This window comes from Hippocampus bargibanti, linkage group LG09 (assembly GCF_051943395.1).
Source record: "Hippocampus bargibanti isolate YZ-2025 linkage group LG09, ASM5194339v1, whole genome shotgun sequence".
Taxonomy (NCBI): domain Eukaryota; kingdom Metazoa; phylum Chordata; class Actinopteri; order Syngnathiformes; family Syngnathidae; genus Hippocampus; species Hippocampus bargibanti.
The window spans coordinates 3,068,712-3,087,500 of record NC_142742.1 but is presented as its reverse complement, the minus strand read 5'-3'; the positions used below and the strand labels follow the sequence as shown (position 1 = coordinate 3,087,500).

At 39.3% G+C, this 18,789-nt stretch overlaps 3 protein-coding genes across 5 annotated transcripts in view; 1 reads left to right on the top strand and 2 right to left on the bottom strand.

The window, feature by feature from the left end:
• The window catches only part of pcnx1 (pecanex 1), a 45,627-nt gene extending 42,335 nt beyond the window's left edge, over positions 1 to 3,292 (bottom strand). Inside the window, 1 exon segment of the mRNA XM_089004434.1 lies at positions 2,901 to 3,292. Coding sequence (XP_088860560.1) covers positions 2,901 to 3,053 — 153 coding nt within the window. The 5' untranslated portion in view covers positions 3,054 to 3,292.
• Positions 3,293 to 3,705: 413 nt separating this feature from the next.
• Positions 3,706 to 13,696, bottom strand: med6 (mediator complex subunit 6). Of its 3 annotated transcripts, XM_089004779.1 has the most exons (9): positions 13,575 to 13,696; positions 12,630 to 12,700; positions 9,797 to 9,956; positions 9,538 to 9,629; positions 8,337 to 8,419; positions 6,983 to 7,091; positions 6,791 to 6,906; positions 6,576 to 6,603; positions 3,706 to 5,389 (listed from the first exon to the last, which is right to left on the bottom strand). In XM_089004779.1, the coding sequence occupies exons 1-9, from the start codon at positions 13,604 to 13,606 to the stop codon at positions 5,223 to 5,225; spliced, it is 858 nt and encodes a 285-aa protein (XP_088860905.1). In that variant the 5' UTR covers positions 13,607 to 13,696; the 3' UTR covers positions 3,706 to 5,222. The 3 variants fall into 3 exon arrangements, with proteins under 3 accessions (XP_088860905.1, XP_088860908.1, XP_088860907.1); XM_089004782.1 differs by lacking the exons at positions 12,630 to 12,700; positions 13,575 to 13,696 and adding an exon at positions 10,384 to 10,436 and having other exon boundaries at positions 3,707 to 5,389; XM_089004781.1 differs by lacking the exons at positions 12,630 to 12,700; positions 13,575 to 13,696 and adding an exon at positions 10,381 to 10,420 and having other exon boundaries at positions 3,707 to 5,389.
• ttc9 (tetratricopeptide repeat domain 9) lies at positions 13,605 to 18,762 on the top strand. Its single transcript, XM_089004783.1, has 3 exons — positions 13,605 to 14,136; positions 15,271 to 15,453; positions 16,668 to 18,762. The coding sequence occupies exons 1-3, from the start codon at positions 13,605 to 13,607 to the stop codon at positions 16,748 to 16,750; spliced, it is 798 nt and encodes a 265-aa protein (XP_088860909.1). The 3' UTR covers positions 16,751 to 18,762.
• Positions 18,763 to 18,789: the final 27 nt, after the last annotated feature.

Sequence of the window (18,789 nt, the reverse complement as noted above, 5' to 3'; positions counted from 1 at the left end):
ACTGATACCTCGGTTTACAAACCCCTTGGCTTACGGACTTTTCGGTTTACGAACGTTACATTTATGAACATTTTACCTTGGCATACGAACTATTTTTCGGGATACACACGGAGTGCTACAATGAGAGATGTGTCGTTCGCCATGTGTACTCTTGATGCAAAAAGCTGTCAACCCAGCTAAACAGAACACAATTGATGAGGAACAAGGTAAAATGATCGCAGAGAAAGCACCTACAAGGGATCATTCCTCAAGAGGGTGAAAGAAGAAGGCTACGTTCCTCATCAAGTGTTTAATGCTGAGGAAACCGGCCACTCCATTCCATCAAGCCATCAACGACCATCACAAAGGTAAATAAAACCACTTTATTATACAGTACAGTTTATTTCTTTAATTATAATACCATAGCACATTTATTACGATTAGCACGATCTGGTGGGCGACCAACGGGTGGCGCTGTCGGCCCCGCATGCACAGGTGCTGGTCATTCCGATCAGTGGCAGTTCAAAGGAATCCCGGCACGACCATTCCGTGTCGGGTCATTGCATTGAATGTGTTTGCTTCACCCTATCAGGTTTGTTTCATCTTGGCAGATTTTTACTCATGTTTTTCTTTGATACTTTGTACTTTTCTGTTCGGATGACTTTGATGTTTTAGATTTTGTTCCTGCGGACTTTATTTTAAAACAATTTGTCAAATATAACCTCCTGCTCCCTCCTGTCTGCTTTTTTGGAATCCACAACCACCATCACCACCTTGCGAACCGTAACATATCATACATAAAATAAGGCTTATTATGTGTATTTTTAAGGCTTAGAAATTTAGAAAGTTGAAAATTATGTTTTGGAACGAATTATTCTCATTTTAATGGTTTCCTATGTGAAATTATTTTTTGGGAGAAACACATTTTTCGCCATACACACTCTCTCGGGGAACCAATTAAGTTCGTAAGGCAAGGTATCACTATATTTTTATATTCTTTTGAAGTGATGCGTGGTTTAAAAATCTTGAGGACCGTGAAGCTTTTTGTGTTAGTAGATGCGACTGTTCCAATCCGCAAAAACAAACATAAATAAATAACCATCCATAAATTGAGTGTAAATGAGCACATGTATCGCTACGACACAATAACCCCCCACTGACCCCCGGCCCATATCTTCTGACAATGCACTTGAAACACCCTCTATGTCTGTAGGCATTGCTATTCGCTGTGGCTCGGGTTATAAATCACAAAGCTGACTGTTGGATTTCCACTCTCAGAATAGAAGCCATAAACTAATTTGAAACACCCTTAATATAGAAGTTAGTATGCCCGGGAAATTGACGCTGGGGTGGCACTAATAGAAATGTGAGGGCAGTCGTGGAGGTTTGAAAATGAATTTCAAGGCTGCGTGAATTGTTTCTAATGTTCCCGTTGTAGTCATTTGATGTGTTGAATGTAGAACAAGAATAAACATGTTTTCTTTGTGTATTTTCATTATTGTATATGGGCCCTCCAGTCAGCAGGGAGAGGCTGGCTCAAATCAGGACAAACAGTATAGATAACAGATTTCATACTGCGGTTGAATTATTAACAAAATTAAAATCTAGATAGAGATAATATAAGAGTTGATGGGGGATATCTAATAAAAAAATGAAGTACAGTGATACCTCGGTTTACGAAACCCTTGACTGACGAACTTTTCGTTCACGAACGTTACATTTATGAACATTTTACCTTGGCATACGAACTTTACCTTGGCATACAAACTTTTTCGTACACGGAGCTACCTCAATAAGTGATGTGTCGTTTGCGAACGAGCCCGTTCTTCTAACAACAAAATGGCAGCCGACTGTTTTTGTCCTCTATTCCCTGCCTACAGTCTTCGGTTAAAGCCACGTGACTGGTCAAGAACGCAGCAGTGAGGGGGGTGGTTTAAATATTAAAGAGACAGGCATATTTCTCCACTGTGAGACTAATAAAGGCATATCCAATATCCAATACGACGGTGAGAGAGTTTCAACTTTGATAGTTCAAAGGCAGAGTGTAGACTGCAAGGTTAAAATAACCCATCAATCAGGCTCCACAAACAACCCGCACAAGCCATCTGTACACTTGATGCAAAAAGCTATCAACCCAGCTAAACAGAACACAACTGATGAGGAACGAGATAGAATTATCACAGAAAAAGCACCTATAAGGGATCATTCCTCAAGATGGTGAAAGAAGAAGGTTACGTTCCTCATCAAGTGTTTAATGTTGATGAAACCGGCCACTCCATTCAATCAAGCCATCAATGACCATCACAAAGGTCAATAAAACGATTTTATTATACAGTACAGTTTCTTTAATTATAATATCATAGCACATTTATTATACATAAAATAAGGTATATTTTGTGTAGTTTTAAGGCTTAGAAAATTAGAAAGTTAAAAAAATGGTTTATGAGACGTGGAAACGGATTATTCTCATTTTAATGGTTTCCTATGGGAAATTATTTTTTGGGATACACACTTTTCGCCTTACACACTCTGTCTGGGAACCAATTAAGTTCGTAAGTCAAGGCATCACTGTAACTCAAGATTCAATGTAAATAAAACTAGACAGTTAACTCTTAAAAAAACGCGTTATTTTGAACAATGTAGTCACTTGAATAAGCTCAAACGAACACAAATGTTACAAAGAATGGTCTATTCGGAGCCACAAAGGGGAATTTCGTGTTATTGTTGGACTTTAATGGCACGTTACATTGTGTCCGCTACCGATTACATAGACCAGGGGGAGACTTTACGGTCCCAGTGGCCGCTAAACTGGACCGACAACGGAGAGGAGAAAAGGAGTCTTCCTTTTTGGTTGTCGAATAAAATGGCGGGGTTCAAAGAAAAAAAGCAGAAGAAAATGTTAAAAACATTGGGGAACTCACCATGTACAGCGTGAAGGGGAAACATAGCAAAAAGAGCCAGATGTAAAGATGGAGCGCGTTGACGAACGTATTCTGGTCGGGGTCGTAGTACCAGCCGCCGGTGATTGAAGCCCAGACCCCCTGCCTGAGGATCTGGAGGGTCTGCGAGCCCATGGCTTGCTTGAGCGGACCGACGAAGGGAACCACCGCGGCCGGCGAGGGCGACTCGAACGCCGCCGACTAAAGGACGAGCGGCGCCGTGTTGTTGGTCAGAGACGCTGGCCTAGGCATCTTCTAGCCCCGCTAGCTAGTCCCGGTCAGCCGTCAGACAAGCCAAGGCAAACCCGGGGCGCTTGGTTGCTCCAATGAGTCCTCCAGCGGAGGACAGTGCTATCCCACCACGCCCTGCGTGGATGTTCTTCTTCGTGGCTTCCGTCACGGTTTACCCGAAGAAGAGCGAAAATAGAAGAGCTTGGATAACATTTTGTCCAAATCCCTTCGTTTTATGTAATATAATACGTGTAAATATCTTTTAGATAAGAAGTAAGAGTTGAAATCAGCAACAGCTGATGCGACAATAGAATACAAACATGTTTTTCCCAGTTTGGTATAAAAGTAACATATGTCGACATCTAGTGTTAATTTGGGGTGTTACGTGTGAATAGTGGAGTAGATGCACGTCAATAAATAAAAAAAAATACTAAAAATCAAATGTTATTGAAAATAACCACGACAAAGAGGGTACATGTTTTGTCATATTTGTTATTTCGTTTTTTTGTACTTCAAAATGGTTCCGCGAGTGACTGCCCTTTCCAGCAGCTCCTGTATTTTGTTTTTCTACTTCTTTCTTTCCTTTCCTAACTTTGCTGCTACAAAATGTAAATTTATCCACTCAGACAAATAAAGCTACATCAGATCCAAAATATACGTGTTTTAAAATATTTGAACAATAATACAGAAATTCAGTAATGGATTTGGAAATATATTAAAAATAAGTGTTCTACAGCTAAAGCAAAGAAAGCTAATCTATTTTTACTGGACATTTTTGTGTTTATTTCGTCATATAAAAAAAAATAGAATTTTGCTCATTTCAACAAGGCGGTCGCATTAGTACGCAACTTGTCACAGCTTCAGCCGTTGTTAAAGCGCATAGATATGAATTGTATTGTAATCAATATTTCAAAACAGTATTTAACACTGAATCCATACAAAATATCGAGTATAACAATCACAAAAGTAGCGTTTCTTGCTGAATTTGGCATTTTTTTAAACATTGACAAGATAGTGCATTGAGTCCAATGTTATCAAGAATAAACAGATAGAGGGAATACAAAAACAAATATGAAAGTGTATTGTGTGAAAGACAAGAAAAAAAAATCATATATATTTTAGTACAGTGAGACCTCAACTTACAAACACCTTAGCCTACAAACTTTTAGTCTTACAAACGTCAAATTTCTGAAAATTAAACCTTATAATAAGCACTATTTTGATAATACACACCCACCACGGCTGGCGGAGTGAACTTCGGCGGAAGCACACGACCGAACAGCACCAGAGGTTAAGTTACCAACAGTCCTTATTTATGGAAGGTGACTCTCCTTCCATAAGCCATCAACGACCATCAAAAAGGTAAATAAAACTTTATTTTACAGCACAGTTTATTTCTTTAATTACAGTCGTCATGTAATGCGCCTCTTTCCAAACAGCAATTCCCTTTGACCTTCAACCTCCAACGCCATTCCATCAAGCCATAAATGACCATCACAAATGTAAATAAAGTGACTTTATGATACAATGCAGTGTATTTCTTTCATTACAATACAATAGCACATTTATTATACATAGAATAAGGTATGTTGTGTGTAGTTTTAATGCTTATTTAGTTGAAAAGTATATTTTATGGAAACCCGGGAACGGATTATTCCAATTTTAATGGTTTCCTATGGGAATTTTTTTTTTGAGATACACACTTTTCGCCTTACACACTCTGTCTGGGAACCAATTAAGTTCATAAGTTGAGGTCTCACTGTATACAAAAAAAAGGACAAGCAGTGCATTGGTGAAGAATCTTGAGTTCCCACGTTAGACAAGGATACATGATCATTCCTGAATGTGTTAAAAAAAGACAAGTGGGAATGGAGTAATCCTTGAATGGAAAATTATGATTACAAACAGATCACCAAACATCCACTGGCCCATCCCCACCCATGTTTATATTGTCATCATTATTTAATAATGCCGTGTGGGCCCGACATGAGTACAACTTCCTCATTCTTACCACACAGAGGCCGAATAGCGGTGACAAAGTCCTAATTGAGTTTGCTATCGGTGTAATGGAGGTCACTGGAGTCGCGCTCGCTTTTCAGGAGGCGGCTTACTGGTCGGCGCGGCTGCCGCGGCGGCGGCGGGCGCGGCGGTGGCGGCAACGGTGGACGATTTGGTCGCTGGTTCCCTTTCCTCTTGTTTGATGCTTTCCGGAGGAGGTTCAGGCTCTTTTTTCACCTCCACTGGTGACACGTTGATGGAGAATAAGAAGTTATCATATTTCAACGTTTCATGCTGTTATATGCTTAGTCAACATTTGTGACCCGAATACACAATTAAAGCACAGACAACCTGGGGTTAATCTGAGGTCAACAGACACAGCTTGTTAAACTGTCATCTTCATCGAGGAGATCTGACAGAATTTAGGACTTGGGAAACTCCTTTATCACCGAAGCTATTTACGACCTGAAACTCCTTCACAGGAAGAGCTCATTAGCCAGGTTACAAATTTATCAGTTCGTGGAAGAGCCAATTTTTTTTATTGCTTACAGCTGTTCGCGCTTAGAACGCCCAGGGGCGTGGTATTCTAATCAAGAAAACTATGTTTTACTAATGTATCACAGAAAGGACAACCGACACCATTTTTTTTGTTTCCTAGCTGACATCAGAAAAACGTTTTATAGCATCGAAAATACCCAAAACACACAGGCTGATATTTTTAGTCAAATGAAAAACACCAATAAAAATGAGTTAAAACGCACAAGATGGCGCCCAAGCGCCGTTGGAAATGGGATGATTTGTCTGCCGGGAATTTGTGTCAGCAAATATCAAATAGGTGTCTTGGCGCAACACACAACGATTCACCATCGCGTTATTTATGTGTTTTCCTTCTGATTTCGCCATCAACACGGAAGTTTTCAGACCAAACAAAGTAGTACCGCAAAATGCATTGTGTGTCGCTTTCTCGGTCAGGGGCGTTCCTTCAGTGACGTCACGTCGGGATCGTCATCAACTCGAAAACAAGACTTCCTGAATATTCAGCGCGAGTCTTAAAACGTAAACTATAGCTACATGCGGTGTAATCTTTGTAAAATACGCTCAGTAGAAGTCATTTCAAGTGATTTTACAAATTATGGACACAACTTGAACGGAAGCGTCGGTTGTCCTTTAAATTTGCATAGACTTTCAATAAATAGCTTGGCTGCAGAATTCAGACGTCTGTCATGAATGGCTACGTCTCCTGCCGGCAGTAAAGACAATCTTTCTGGGTCCGAACCTTCGTCCACAGTGTCCGATCGAACATCTCGGAAATACGTTTCAAAATATGTTACACATCTGTTGATTATCCGTGTAATTGTTTAAATATTTACGACAAATTGAGATTTTAAAGATAATGTGCGTTGTAGATCAATACAACCGAGATCCTACCGGGAATGGGCTTCTCTCCAGGCTTTGGCTGAAATTACAGAAAAAAAAAAGAAAAATAAAAGATAAATACAGCGGTACTCGTACGTCTTTGAGGTACTCGACCGATGACGTGTCTTGAGTTGAGAGCAAAAATTTGAGTTACAAGCACTCAATGGTGCCAGCGAATTTCACAACAAGGTGCAGTTTGGCAGATGGTCAACTAGCTTCAAAAGTACCTGGTAGAAGGTTGGCGGGAACTTTGACCTCAGGTCCAAAAGCAGCGTGTCCACGCGATGTCTTTGGAACAATGAACCTGGCTCGTCCTTCTTCTTGGATTTCGGTTTGTTTTTTTCTGTGAAAAATGTATAAATGATATTTTCTTCCTCTGGAGTGTTTTTGTGACGATTTTTAGAGAAATAAAGGTTCACCTCTCTCTTCCTGGTCTTTAAAGTGCCACCAGTATCCTTTGGAGGGATGATAGCGGCAGTAGGATATGGCTTCGTCAAATGCAGACTGGATGCCGTGAACGGCAGAGAGCTGAAATAATAATAATAATAATAATAATAATAATAATAATAATAATAATAATAATAATACATTTCACTTCTAAGCGCCCTTCAAAACTCTCAAGGTCACTTTACCGGTCACAGGAGAAGTTTTTCTGTGGGTGAACAGCGGCAGCCACACGCACCAGCGTTCACACAACCCGGAAGTAACTCAAATAGATAGAAAGCTAGCTAGTTAGCTAATAGATAGCTAACAGATAGCTATGAGAAAGATAGCTAGATAGTTAATAGATAGATAGCTAGATAGCTAGCCAGCCAGCTAGACAGCTTGTAGAGATAGCTATTAGCCATTAGATAGCTATCCAAATAGCTAGCTAGATAACTAAGAGTTAGCTAGCCAGATAGCCAGCCAGCCAGCCAGGTAGACAGCTAATAGATAGCTAAAACGGATTCATGACATATATAACAATAATAATAATAATACATTTAATTTCTAAGCCCCTTTCAAAACTCTCAAGGTCACTTTACAGTCACAGGATAAATTTTTCTGTGGGTGAGCGGCGCCAGCCTTCACTCAACCCGGAAGTAACTCAAATAAACAGAAAGCTAGCTAGCTAAGAGATAGCTAGTTAGATAGCGAATAGATAGCAAATAGATAACTAGCTAGGTAGCCAGCTAGCTAGTTAGATAGCAAATAGCTAGCTAGCTAATAGATAGCTATTAGAGAGCTACCTATATAGCTAATAGATAGCTAGACAACTAGTAAATAGCTATTAGATATCCATTAGATAGCTATTAGACAGCTAGCCAAATAGCTATTAGAGAGCTACCTATATAGCTAATAGATAGCTATACAACTAGTAGATAGCTATTAGATAGCTATTAGAGAGCTAGCCAAATAGCGAGCCAAATAGCTAATAGATGGTTAATAAACAAAGAAATTCCGAAATAAGAGACAAGGAACTATGTTGGCATGAGTTGAGGAGTTTGACTCCATTTTGCGGCATCTTGGTGTCAATGAACTATGAGGATGTGAGTTGAATTTTTTTATTTCGCCCATAAAAGTGATTTGCCTTTATCTTGTGGCATCTTACGGGCAGGTAACGGTGTTGAAGTGAGTTGAGGAATTTCATTGAGGCACATAGTAATGTTATGTGGGCATCTATTTTTTTTTTAATGGCGTGGGGTGGGTGTGCATGACTCGTGGAGAGACGTTATTAGGGAAGGAGCCTTATTTTTGCCAAAAGTGGAAGGGATTCAGAGGACCGGTTCTTACCGCTCTGGAACTGATCACCGTGCTGAGATCCGGGGCTTGATAGACCACTCCGATGATGATGTAATAGTCAGCTAACGGAATCACTGGTTGGTGTAAAAATGTCACGAGAAGATGGCGGACGAATGTCATCGTGAAAGAGAAGACAGAAGATATGCAATGTTTTATTGGATCGAAGAATAAAATAAAAAAATCGAGTGTTGGAGCATTGAAACAACAACAAAGTAAAAATATCTTTGGTCATTAGCTATCTGGCTATCTAGCTAGCTATCTCGCTGGTTATTAACTCTCTTTCTGGCGAGCTATCGGGCTATCTAGCTAGCTACCTGGCTGGCTATCTATTTGCTATCTAGCTAGCTATTTGACTGGCTATCTAGCTAGCTACCTGGCTGGCTATCTATTTGCTATTTAGCTAGCTATCGATTTGCTATCTATTAGCTGTCTTGTTGTTAGCTATTTAGCCAGCTAGCTATTTGCTATCTATTAGCTGTCTTATAGGCTATCTAGCTGGCGATTAGCTATCTATCTGTCTAGCTATCTAGCTGGCTAGCTACTAGCTATATATTAGCTAGCTTTCTATCTATTTGAGTTCCTTCCAGGTTGAGTGTGGCTGCCGCTGCTCACCCGGAGCAAAACTTCTTCTGTGTCTGTTAAGTGACCTTGAGCGTTTTGAAATGCGCTTAGAAATCAAATGTATTATTATTATTATTTCAATGGTGTAGCATGAAAAAACAACAACAAAATAAAAATATCTTTGGTATTTAGCTATCTGGCAATTTAGGTGGCTATCTATTTGCTATCTAGCTAGCTATTGATTTGCTATCTATAAGCTGTCTTGTTGCCTATATAGCTGGCTATATATTAGCTATCTAGCTGGCTATTAACTATCTATCTCGCTAGCTATCTAGCTAGCTACCTGGCTGGCTATCTATTTTCTATCTAGCTAGCTATTTAGACAGCTAGCTATTTGTTATCTATTAGCTGTCTTGCAGGCTATCTAGTTGGCTATTAGCTATCTATCTGGCTCGCTATCTAGCTGGCTAGCTATTAGCTATATATTAGCTAGCTTGCTGTCGATTTGCTCACCCAGATTAAAACTTCTTTTGTGACTGTAAAGTGACCTTGAGAGTTTTGAACGGCGCTTAGAAAACAAATGTATTATTATTATTATTATTATTATTATTATTATTTAGATGGTATTCACCTTGCGTGGGCGACTGTCTCTGTTGCTTACGGATGATGTAGAGGATGGGTTCTTGCGCATGGAGAAGAATGTACTCCACCCCAACCATCTGACTGCAAAGTAAGGAAAGTACAGTCAACTGCCATGACATTACAGGTTTATAAAAATGTTTTTTTTGGGTCAATGTGTTTATTTTGGAATAGTTTAAAGGAATATGATGCTCATTCCATGTTTGTTTGTTTTTTTTTTTTTCAATGAAAATTCCACAAGATGAACCTACTTGAGATGGTCCAGGCTGAGCCGCTGCATTTTCACCACCTCATTATTACAAGTGCGGTCATAAAAGGGGTTACTTCTCTCCGAGAAGTAATCGAGTACATTTCCAGGGTTGAGTATGGGAACCAAGCCACTGTCCACCCAGGATATGCCGAGCAGGTTGTCTGCAATGTCAAGCGAAATACATTTAGTATGATGCAATCCACCCATCGTTAAGTAGCTAAAACACAATTGAAAATCGACTTTGGAAATAAAATGCAATAGAGGTGCACAGACGCATTTTAAAACGCGTCAATAAAAAAATGCAACGTTAATGATTACGTTCAGCGTTGATGTTACTAAAAACCATAAATAGCAGCCTTGAGAAAGATCGTCGAGTTAGAGAAAAACCCTTGTCTACCAATTCAAGCAATGTAAATAAAAGCGATGCTAAAGCTAGTCGCTAACACTAAAATCTAAATAAAACAAATAATACAATAATACAGTTTCTTAACAAGATTATCGCAGCCAAGATTCAAGCCCCTAGTTCAACTACAATTTCTCAAACACTGTGTGTACGATTGAAATAATAATGTAACAACTTTCCACTACCTCGAAAATCCACCGATGCCATGGCGTAAATAAGTGGACGCACTAAGATGGCGCATGAGGCACGATGGTGACATTGTCGCTATTTGATGACATCATCGAACGGGGTATAATTTTAGCGTGCGCGTTTTATTTATTTTCTCAAATTAGATTTTTGTTTGTATGAATGCAATAATTGTGTGTCTTTATCAAGAAATAAGGGAATATAAACGGGGTTAATATTATTATCACGTAATGACGACAAAAAGAGGCTTAAAATTGTAGTCAAATTCAAATAAGTAAATGTCACACAGTCGCTTGTATGACTGAACATGAGTGTTTTGATCCCTAAATAAGATGTCAGGGTAGTAAAATCCATCACCAACGCTGACTGTACTGTCAACAATAGCCACGTTGTATTGTAGAATTATGGAACTACAGTACACTCAAATGGTATTTGTTCAATCTCACATATTGTACTTGCCTGACAACATCCAACTATTTAAAGCTAGCGTACCGTCCTGAGACATAAGAAGAGGCTTTATATAACCAGCGTCTCTATATGTACTCGTATTTAACAGCCCTCTCAGGACTTACAATGTGGTGTGGAGGGACTGTGGAATTTAAGTGACACACCCAAAACACCAGCTGAGCTCACCAGCACTGCCAGTAGCAAAGCTGAGTTCAGTGGGTCGCGACCTGACAGCTAAAAAAATAAAATAAAACATGGCAGAGTGTCTCCAGCATTTCTAAGCACCTTTCAAAACTCTCAAAGCAACTTTACAGTCACGGGATCGTTTTTTATTCTGCGGGTGAGAAGCGGCAGCCACATGCGCCAGCGTTAACTCAACCCGGAAGTAACTCAAATAGATCGAAAGCTAGTTAGCTAGCTATTCGACAGTTATTAGATAGCCAGTTTGCTAGCTAATAGACAACCAGCTAACTAGCTAGCTAATAGCCAGCGAGCTGGATAGATAGCTAACAGATAGCCAGCCAGCAAGATAGCTAACAGGTAGCCAATAGCTAGCCAGCCAACTATATCGCTAATAGATATCTAATAGATTGCCTGCCAGCTACTACTATTCCTAACAGATAGCCAGCTAGACAGTTTGCTAACTAGCTAGGTAGCCACATAGCTAATAAATAGCCACCTACATAGCTAGCTATCTAGCTAGACATATAGCCAATAGATAGCAAATAGCTAGCCAGCTAGACAGTTAGCTAACTAGCTAGATAGCATATAGCTAATAAATAGCCAGCTACATAGCTACATGTGCTAATAAATAGCAAATCAATAGGAAATAGATAGCCAGCTAGCTAGCTAGCTAATAGGTAGAAAATAGATAGCCAGCTAGGTAGCTAGCTAATAGATAGCAAATAGTGATACCTTGGCTTACAAACTTAATTGCTTCCCAGACAGAGTGGGTAAGACAAAAAGTGTGTATCCCAAACATTAATTTCCCATAAGAAACCATTAAAATGAGAATAATCCATTTTTTTGCTTTTAAAATGAGAGGATTTTTCAATGTTAGCGTTTTTGTTCCAGCTTCAGCTGTTGTTAAAGCGTTATATAAGTCAATATGTATGTATCGCATTGTATTTTGGAAACCTGCCCTCATTTCAAGCTCACATAACTCCAGACCCATATAATTTAGGAATTAACTTTTTTTTATGATGAAAGAAAAGTGTTTCTTATGCTGCATCAAATTAATAAATCAATAAAAAATAGCGAAAAATATCAAGGAGCATCTGAACATCCTTTCCCTGCCAATACAGTTTGCGCATGCATAATCGAAGCCCACCACACACAAACAATGACATCATGCTGCAGAAAGAATGACGTCATAGGCCCGCGGGGGGAGGGGGGGTCATGAGTATTTTGGTCTCAAGTCTGTTCGATTTCATGACGACTGAGGCAGCTTTGGGCAAGATCGGACAAGGAATGAGGAGATGTTTATCTGATTTCGCACGCAAGACTTAAAAACAAGCTGAAGGAGGATCATTGTTTGATCATTTCTTCATGAACGACATGCAAGCTTGTATAACAACTCCCTCCCCCATCAAAAAAAAAAACTAAAGAAACTAAATACACGCTGTGTATTTAGTTACAAGTGTAACATATGGCCACAGAGACAATTACATTAAAGGACAACCGACGTCTCCGGACAAGTTGTGTCCATAATTTGTAAAATGGCTTCAAATGACTTCTACTGAGCATATTTTACAAAGATTCCATCGCATATAGCTATATTTTACGTTTTAAGACTCACGCTGAATATTCCGGAAGTCTTGTTTTTGAGTTGGTGACGAGTCCGTACGTGACGTCACTGAAGGAACACCCCTGACCGAAAAAAAGACACATTGTAGCAGTTCTTCCATCACGTCAATGCATTTTGCTGCGCTTGTTTGGTCTGAAAACATCATGTTGCACCAAAAAGAGCCAAAAGAGGGCGACCAAGCTCCATATGAGGAATTTATCAGCCTGTGGAAACGGGCTGATTAATCCCTCACAGCAGCTTGGTCGCCATTTTCTGCCTCTTTTTTCATCATACATTTCCCCCAAAATGGCACGGAATAAATTCTTTAATCGATTGCAAACATGTATGTTTTCCTCTTCAGAACTATTTGAATTATATTCATAACTGGGTGTGTAACAAGAAAGCATATTCTCCAAATCTGAAGCCATTGTTTTGATTCTCCAGCAATGCAAGACGTCTTGGCTGTGACGTCACGAACTGGGGGAGGGACTTTCTGAAAATGCCCAATTCGCAGCTCAATTTTTTTGCAGATTTTGGACACTTTAAGTCATTTTTATTGTTGTTTTGCAATTGAATAAAAATATCACTCTGCGTGTTTTGGGTATTTTAGATGCTATAAAACGTTTTTCTGATATCAGTTAGGAAACAAAAAAATGGTGTCGGTAGTCCTTTAATGAACAAAATATAATACAATTCAGATATTTTTAGGCCAGCAGTGAAGGCTTTACAGGCTACTGCTAACACGTCTATGTAATGAAATGGAAAACATCGCCGTGGCTGGCGAAGGATCAACTTTGGGATCCCCTTGGCTCCTAATTATAAACCAGCGGGCGAGTCGAGCATCACGGGGACGCGCACGTACGCGCGTATCATCCAGCAGCTTTGCTTTGCACCACAAAACGGACGCGCAATCCGCGGCACCGACGAGGAGGAGGAGGAGGATGCAGTGAAAAATACCTGGGAGGAAAGGACGATTCTTTAAGCTCCATGTCGAAAACGAGCTTGATCCAAGGCGGCGGCAACGACGTCGTCGGCGGCCCCAGGGTGGAGGCGAGTCGAGGCGGCCTCGCGGCAGACAACGGCGGCGGGCCCCCGAGGCTCCAATCGGGCGTCCAACCACCCCCAGGCGGCGGCCGAAGCAGAGATGCCCGTCCACACCCGCGCCACCATCACCACCACCACCACCACCACCACCACCACCACCACCACGGAGGAACCACCGGCGGCGGCGCCATTCTCAAGCAGCCGTCGCACAGCGAGCCCGCCGACGTCGTGAGGCGGGCGCTGGACTTCAAGTGCCAGGGGACGCAATGCTACAAGGACAAGAAATATCGCGAGGCCATCGGGAAATATCACCGCGCGTTGTTGGAGATGAAGGGACTGTGCCGGGTGTTCGGCGACCCGGACGGCGGTGGTTCCAAGTCGTTGTTGGCCGCCATGGGCAAGTCCAGTCCGCTGACCGAGGAGCAGAAGGGGGCCATGGAGAACGCCGAGCTCGAGTGCTACAACAGCTTAGCCGGTACGCGGCACGACACTTTCGACGAATTTAACTGCTATACACGAAAGTGCAATGTTACACAAAATTACGTCACGGCAAAAAAAAAAAAAAAAAAGATTCATAATATTTTCCAATAACACCACACATTGTATTTTATTATATTATACCGCATTGTGATAAATTACATTGTAATACTGTATTGAATGAATGACTCTCTGTGTCTGTGTTGTCATATTATTTATTATCATATTTATTATTAATTTTTATTATTCTTATTTTACTTTATGTTACTTCCGGGTTGAGTGAACGCTGGCGCATGTGGCTGCCGCTGCTCACCCGCAGAAAAAAATATGTGACTGTAAAGTGTCCTTGAGAGTTTTGATAGGTGCTTATAAATGCAATGTACTAGTATTATTATTAATTAAATTATTATTATTATATAGCTAGCTGGATAGCTATTAGCTATCTATTGGCTAGCTAGCTAGCTTTATATCTCTTTGAGTTACTTCCGGGTTGAGTGAACGCTGGTGCATGTGGCTGCCGCTGCTCACCCGCAGAAAAAATATCATGTGACTGTAAAGTGTCCTTGAGAGTTTTGATAGGCACTTACACATGCAATTATTATTATTATTATTATTATCTAGCTGAATGGCTAGCTAGCTGGATAGCTATTAGCTATCTATTGGCGAGCTAGCTTTATATCTCTGAGTTACTTCCGGGTTGAGTGAACGCTGGCGCGTGTGGCTGCCGCTGCTCACCCGCAGGAAAAAATATCATGTGACTGTAAAGTGTCCTTGAGAGTTTAGAAAGGTGGAAATGTATTCTTCTTATTATTATTATTACTAAACGACAGGTGTTCACTAGCTATTAGCTATCTATTCACTAGCTAATACTAACTAATGTATGTATATATATATATGTGTATATATATGTGTGTATATATATATGTGTATATATATGTATATATGTATGTATATATACACTTCTCCTGCGACTGTAAAGTAACCTTGAGAGTTTTGAAAGGTGCTTAGAAATTCAATGGATTATTATGTTATTATAATCTAGTCCAAGATTGCACAGCTTTTTTTATCCTAAACGGTTCTTCAGCGCAATGACTCATGGTGGTCACTGACTTTCCTTCTCCTCGATACCCAGCCTGCCTTCTCCAGATGGAACTGGTGAACTACGAGCGTGTGAAAGAGTACTGTCTGAAGGTGCTGCATAAGGAGGGGAAAAACTTTAAGGCCCTGTACCGCTCGGGCGTGGCCTACTACCACCTGGGGGACTTCCAGAAGGCTCTCTACTACCTGAAGGAGTCGCACAAGCAGGAGCCTTCAGGTGATCGGCACGCACTGCAGTGAACAAACCATGGGAATATTAATTATACATATACTGCATATATATATATATATATATATATATATATATATCGATATTCAAGGGAGTCCAAAAAAATATCGATATAACCGGGACTATCGATATATCCGACCCTGTTTGCATGTAATTTTCTCCGTGCGTGCATAGAAATAGTATCGATATAACCGGGACTATCGATATATCCGATATCGATATAACGAGACTTTACTGTATATATATATATATATATATATATATATATATATATATATATATATATATATATATATATATATATATATACATACACATATATACATATATATACATATATATACACATATATACATACACATATATACATATATATACATATATACATACACATATATACATATATATACATATATACATACACACCTTCCTTCCTTCCTTTCATCACTTTGCTGCTGTGAAATGTAAATTTCTCCACTGTGAGACTAATAAAGGCAATTCAATTCCAATTCCAACACATATATATATACACATATATACATACATATATATATATACATACATATACGTGTATATATATGTATATTCATATACATATATATACGTACATATATACATACATATATATATATACACACACACACACACACACACATATATGCACGAGAAACAAATATAAAGACGTATTAAATAAAATGCACATTGCACAATGCACAAACATTTAGGAACAAAACAAAATATTAAGAAAATAGTGACAAATAAAAGTACAAATAATAACAGTATATATTACAAATAACTGAAAAATAGAACAGGCAATGGAAAAGTTTCATACAAAAGTGTAAAAAAAAAAAAATACAGTAAAGTCTCGTTATATCGATATCGGATATATCGATAGTCGCGGTTATATCTATATTTTTTTGGACTCCCTTGAATATCGATATAACGAGACTTTACTGTAATAATAAAATAAAAGTGAAGATATAAATTTTAATTGTGTATTAAAAAGGTCTTACAAGAGGTCAAGGGGTAATTTACACCTTTAAAAATTCCAAACAAGACAATAATAATAATAATAATAATAATAATAATAATAATAATAATAAATGACCTAAACATAAAATACATTTTTAAGTACCCCCCCCCCCCCAAAAAAAAAAACCCCATTGAAATAAACCATCCTCCTTTGTGTACTTATATTGCAGACACCAACGTGATCCGCTACATCCAACTGACAGAGATGAAGATTCGCCGTAGCGCTCAAAGGGAAAAAAAGGACGCCACATAAAGCAGAAAAAAGAAGTCAACAAGCACGAGTGACTTTTTCCAACCTCTCGCCACTTCCTGTGCCCCCCCCCCCCACCCAGCCCCTCCACCACTTGTGTGCCGCCTGGACTTGTCATTGTATAGCTGTAAGGAATGTTCGGGTGGAACTTCAAACACTGCCTGTGAGCTTTTCAACACATTGAAGTGCACAGATATTTTTTTTTTAAATCACTACCAAACAATCCAAACAGGCTCGGGAGAATACACGGAAACAACCAAAATGCAAAAAAAGCTTGTATATATATATATATATATATATATATATATATATATATATATATATATATATATACAGTAAAGTCTCGTTATATCGATATCGGATATATCGATAGTCCCGGTTATATCGATACTATTTCTATGCACGTATGGAGAAAATTACATGCAAACAGGGTTGGATATATCGATAGTCCCGGTTATATCGATATTTTTTCGGACTCCCTTGAATATCGATATAACGAGACTTTACTGTATATTGTTTTGCATTCCAGCTGCCCTCCAACGAACAAGTCATCTTAAACTGGAACAAAATGGACCCACAAACTATTTTTCGTCCTGTGCTTTCAAGGAAAATGCATGGAGTTGGTCAAGACGGGGAAAAAAAAGCACACCCAGATACATATCACAAACAAGTGTAGAGTGATACGTCGGTTTACGAACCCCTCGGCTTACGAACTTTTCGGTTTACGAACGTTACATTTATGAACATTTTACCTTGGCATACAAACTATTTTTCGGGATACACACGAAGCGCCACAATGAGTGATGTGTCGTTCGCGAACAAGCGCGTTCTCCAAAAAACAAAATGGCAGCCGACTGTTTTTGTCCTCTATTCCCTGCCTACAGTCTTCGGTTAAAGCAACGTGATTGGTCAAGGACGCAGCAGTGAGAGGGGTGGGGGGGTTAAACATTAAAGAGACAGGCAGACGACAGAGAGAGAGTGACAAAATGGATAGAAAACAGTGAAATTTGGACTTGTTTCAACGTTGATAGTTCAAATGCAGAGTGTAGACTGAAAGGTTAAAATTCCCATCAATCAAGTTCCAGCCTGTAAGGTTAAAATATCCCATAAATCAGGCTCCAAAAATAACCCGGACAAGCCATCTGTACACTTGATGCAAAAAGCTATCAACCCAGCTAAACAGAACACAATTGATGAGGAACTAGGTAAAATTATCGCAGAGAAAGCACCAACAAGGGATCATTCCTTAATATGGTGAAAGAAGAAGGCTACGTTCCTCATCAAGTGTTTCATGCTGATGAAACCGGCCACTCCTTTCCATCAAGCCATCAACGACCATCACAAAGGTAAATAAAACGACTTTATTATACTGTCCAGTTTATTGGATTGGGTTGGATTTGCCTTTATTAGTCTCGCAGTGGAATATTTCTTTAATTATATGACCATAGCACATTTATTATACATAAAATAAGGTATATTTTGTGTAGTTTTAAGGCTTAGAAAGTAGAAAATTATGTTTTATGGGGACCTGGGAACGGATTACTCTCATTTTAATGGTTTCCTATGTGAAATTATTTTTTGGGATACACACTTTTCGCCTGACACACTCTGTCTGGGAACCAATTAAGTTCGTAAGCCAAGGTATCACTGTATACATTTAAAAAAATGAATAGAAAGAGAAAAAAATGGTTGGTGTTGCACACCCAAAAACAAAAACAAAGCACTTGGATCACATGACGCTGGATATTATCGTATGGATACGTAGTGCTTGTTTGTCTTGTGAAGATGGCGCAACGGCGCCATGACAATACATGTTTTGTAATTATTATTATTATTTATACTTTGAAGTGCATAAAAACGCTGACGAGAGCAAACCGACGTGTAAATAATAAAACAGCAAAAAAAAAGCTGCTGTACTTGGTTCATTCGGGGTAAAGAAAGTAAGTTCCCATTGAGGTATTGCTATTAGCATTAAATGAATGCGCAAATGAATAAATAAACTAATAAAATAAACACCAGAGAGTGAATTAACTCATTCACTG